The 3,072-nt window shown below is 41.2% G+C and overlaps 1 protein-coding gene and 1 non-coding gene across 3 annotated transcripts; both read left to right on the top strand.

Annotated features, from left to right (window-relative positions):
* Window positions 1-426: 426 nt before the first annotated feature.
* LOC122049297 lies at window positions 427-1,364 on the top strand. Of its 2 annotated transcripts, none has more exons than XM_042610696.1 (2): window positions 427-497; window positions 617-1,364. In XM_042610696.1, the coding sequence occupies exons 1-2, from the start codon at window positions 441-443 to the stop codon at window positions 1,271-1,273; spliced, it is 714 nt and encodes a 237-aa protein (XP_042466630.1). In that variant the 5' UTR covers window positions 427-440; the 3' UTR covers window positions 1,274-1,364. The 2 variants fall into 2 exon arrangements, with proteins under 2 accessions (XP_042466630.1, XP_042466631.1); XM_042610697.1 differs by having other exon boundaries at window positions 429-513.
* Window positions 1,365-2,338: 974 nt separating this feature from the next.
* On the top strand, window positions 2,339-2,420 carry TRNAS-AGA. The gene has a single exon. It is a non-coding gene; the product is annotated as a tRNA-Ser (tRNA).
* The last annotated feature ends 652 nt before the right edge of the window (window positions 2,421-3,072 follow it).

Here is a 3,072-nt window from a genome sequence, read left to right as displayed (position 1 = left end):
AAATTACACACAAGTCAAAGTTCGACATAACACGAGATCTCTCACAAACCATAAAAAGAAAGTCAATTAATCACGAGAAAGAAGGCGCGCTCGCGCTCGCGCGCGCTGACATTACTCAACTGCCCATTTAAAGCGTCGGTTTCTAGTAGATCAGCCACGAGCGCGATGACGGCAGCTCGACTCTCAGGAGATGTTCCCGAGTTTGGGTGTCACCTTTCCTCACTCACATGAGCGCGCGGAGAATGCTTCCACGTGTCCGTCGCGCAAGGCCGACCCTCGACAGCCGTCCGCTTCGCTTTCGTGGCCTCGTCCGGGCAACGAACGACCCATGACATGCATGCTAACATGATGGCCCCACCTCCTTTTCTGCTCTGCAGTTTATAAAGAGGCAGCTTGAGGCCTTCGCTCCTCGTCATCGTCGTCGTCTCCATCGTCGAACAATGGGTTGCTGGTCGCCGGTGGACGCCATGAAAGCTTACCTACGCACTCTTCAATTGGTCGGTTTCTAATTTTGTATGTAGATTTTGTTTTTGATAATTGGAATTGAAGAGCTAGCAATTGATTGATTAATTAAGCAGATTGATTAATCGGATGTTGCATGCGATGAATTGTACAGTGCGAGGAATTCTACGAGTACTACGAGGAAGAGGAAGTGGGCATCGAGCCCATGTGCGTGGAGTACATCTCCGCCCTGGCGGCCGGCAACCGCGCCAGGGTCATGGTGGACGTGGAACCCGGCTGCATGTCGCCGTCCGTAATCGCGCTGGCGGCTGCGGCGCGGCAGACGGGCGGGCGGGTCGTCTGCGTGCGCCGCGAGCAGGAGGCGGGGGAGTTGCTGAGGAGGCAGGCCGAGGGGTTGGGCATAGCGGACGTGGTGGAGTGCCGGGTGGCGGGGCGGCCGGGGGAGGCGGTGGAGCGGCTAAGGGGAGTGGACTTCGCGGTGGTGGACCGAGGGATGGGGGAGGAGGACTGCGAGGAGGCGGTGGCGGCCGTGGACGCGGGCCCGCGCGGGGCGGTGGTGGTGGTGAGCAACCTGTTCGATGTCGGGAGGAGGTCGCCGCCGGGGGCGGCTCCTGCGGGAGGAAGGACGAGGGTGCAGATGAGGGGGAGATCGTCGTCGGTGGTGCTGCCGTTCGGCGGAGGGATGGAGGTGATACGAATTGTGGGAAGAAGGGGGGATGGAGATGGCGGTAGGAGGGGCAAGAGGAGGACTTTTGTGGTGTACTATGAAGATCGCGAGACAGTGCATGAAGATTGTGTAGACCTTGAATAAGGATAAAAAAGATAGGGATAAAATTAAGGATCATTTTTCTATCTCCCATGTATATATATGTAATTTTAAATAAATTTATGGATGAATTAAATGGTGGATGGAACAACAATCTACTGCTAAAATGATAATTCTCATTGTTCAATCTTTCCATTTATATTTTCACTTAAAGCTTTCTATAAGCTACGTGTCATATAACAACGACATTAAATCTGGGGAGTAAATCGTTTCATCTAAACTTGCCAAATTTTCATCATTAGAGTTTGCTTTTCGCACCCGTTCTGACACATTTCCTTCCCGGCCTCCATTCCAAAAATTACACTTATACCCTTTGTCATTGCTTTTTTTTAGTTTTGTTTGTTTATTAACAAAAAAAACAAACAAAATCAATAAAAAAATTGTTGGGGCTGGCCAAATTTTTTTTTTTAGTTTTGTTTATTTTTTTATTGATTTTGTTTTTTTAACAAAAAATAAAACTAATAAAAAAATATTGGGGCCGGCTAAAATTTATTTTAGTTTTGTTTATTTTTTATTAGTTTTGTTTTTTTTTAAAAATAAAACTAATAAAAAAAATATTGGGGCCGGCTAAAAAAAATTGTATATTGGGGGTGTGAAAATAAAAAAAATGTTTGTTTTTTATTGTTAACAAAAAAAATAAAACCAATTAAAAAAATAATATTGTTAACATAGAAAATTTATTTTAGTTTTGTTTATTTTTTAAAAAAACAAAACTAATAAAAAAAATATTGGGACCGGTAAAAAAAATTGTATAGTGGGGGTGCGAAAATAAAAAAAATATTTTCTTTTTTTTATTGTTAACAAAAAAAAAATAAAACCAATTAAAAAATAACAAATAACAAATAAAGCATAAAAGATATAAATGTGAATATCATTAAATTTTTGATGGGGCCGAGGAGGTGAATGTATCAGAGGGTTGGGAGAAACAATTTACTTTATTTTTAGTTTCCAAATTTCAACTCTGGTCACAGACTCGCATACTCGATAATTATATCTTAGCAATTTAAATATTTGTTTCTATATATGAATTAGTGGATCAAAAAACATCTAGTGATCGTGCCGGAGTGGTTATCGGGCATGACTAGAAATCATGTGGGCTTTGCCCGCGCAGATTCGAATCCTGCCGATCACGTGTATTTTTAATGTAAGTTCCTTATTTTTAATTATTAATTAATTTTTTAACCGAAGAATGATTTTGTTCTCTTTTTTGTTTTTATTTTATCTGCACTTTTTAACATAAATATTTCTAACAGAACCATAAACACATCCCTCTAATTTTAGCTCGGGGCCAAAGATCCTTAAAATAAATTTGGTAATTTTCTGAATAATTCATCTTCGATCTAATTATTCCATAAGAGTTTTGTACCTTCTTTCTATTAAACCATTTTATTAGGATGTACCAGGTGCAGTTAGTTGGGATTAAATCTCGTCTTCTGATAAGTGATTCCTAAACTCTCCTAAGAGGTACTCGTTACTACGATTTCACCGTAGTGTCTTGATACTTTTACTTTGACGTTACTCCACATCAGCCTAGTACTCTTTGAACTAATCAAAGCACTTAGACTTGTGGCGCGTTAAGTAAATGTATCCTTATCTCGAATAGTCGTCTATAAAAGAGACAAAATATTCGAAACAACCTCTTGCCTGGATAGTCAAAGGTCTACACAAATCAGAATGAACCAATTCCAACATATGTTTGGCTTCATACCCCTTAGACTTAAAAGCTTTTTGGTTATTTTTCCTTCCAAGTAAGACTCGCAGGTTGGAAAGATTTCCACTACCAA

Source organism: Zingiber officinale, chromosome 2B, assembly GCF_018446385.1.
Source record: "Zingiber officinale cultivar Zhangliang chromosome 2B, Zo_v1.1, whole genome shotgun sequence".
NCBI lineage: Eukaryota > Viridiplantae > Streptophyta > Magnoliopsida > Zingiberales > Zingiberaceae > Zingiber > Zingiber officinale.
Note: the sequence above shows the minus strand (reverse complement) of the source record. Positions and strands in the feature narration are given on the sequence as shown.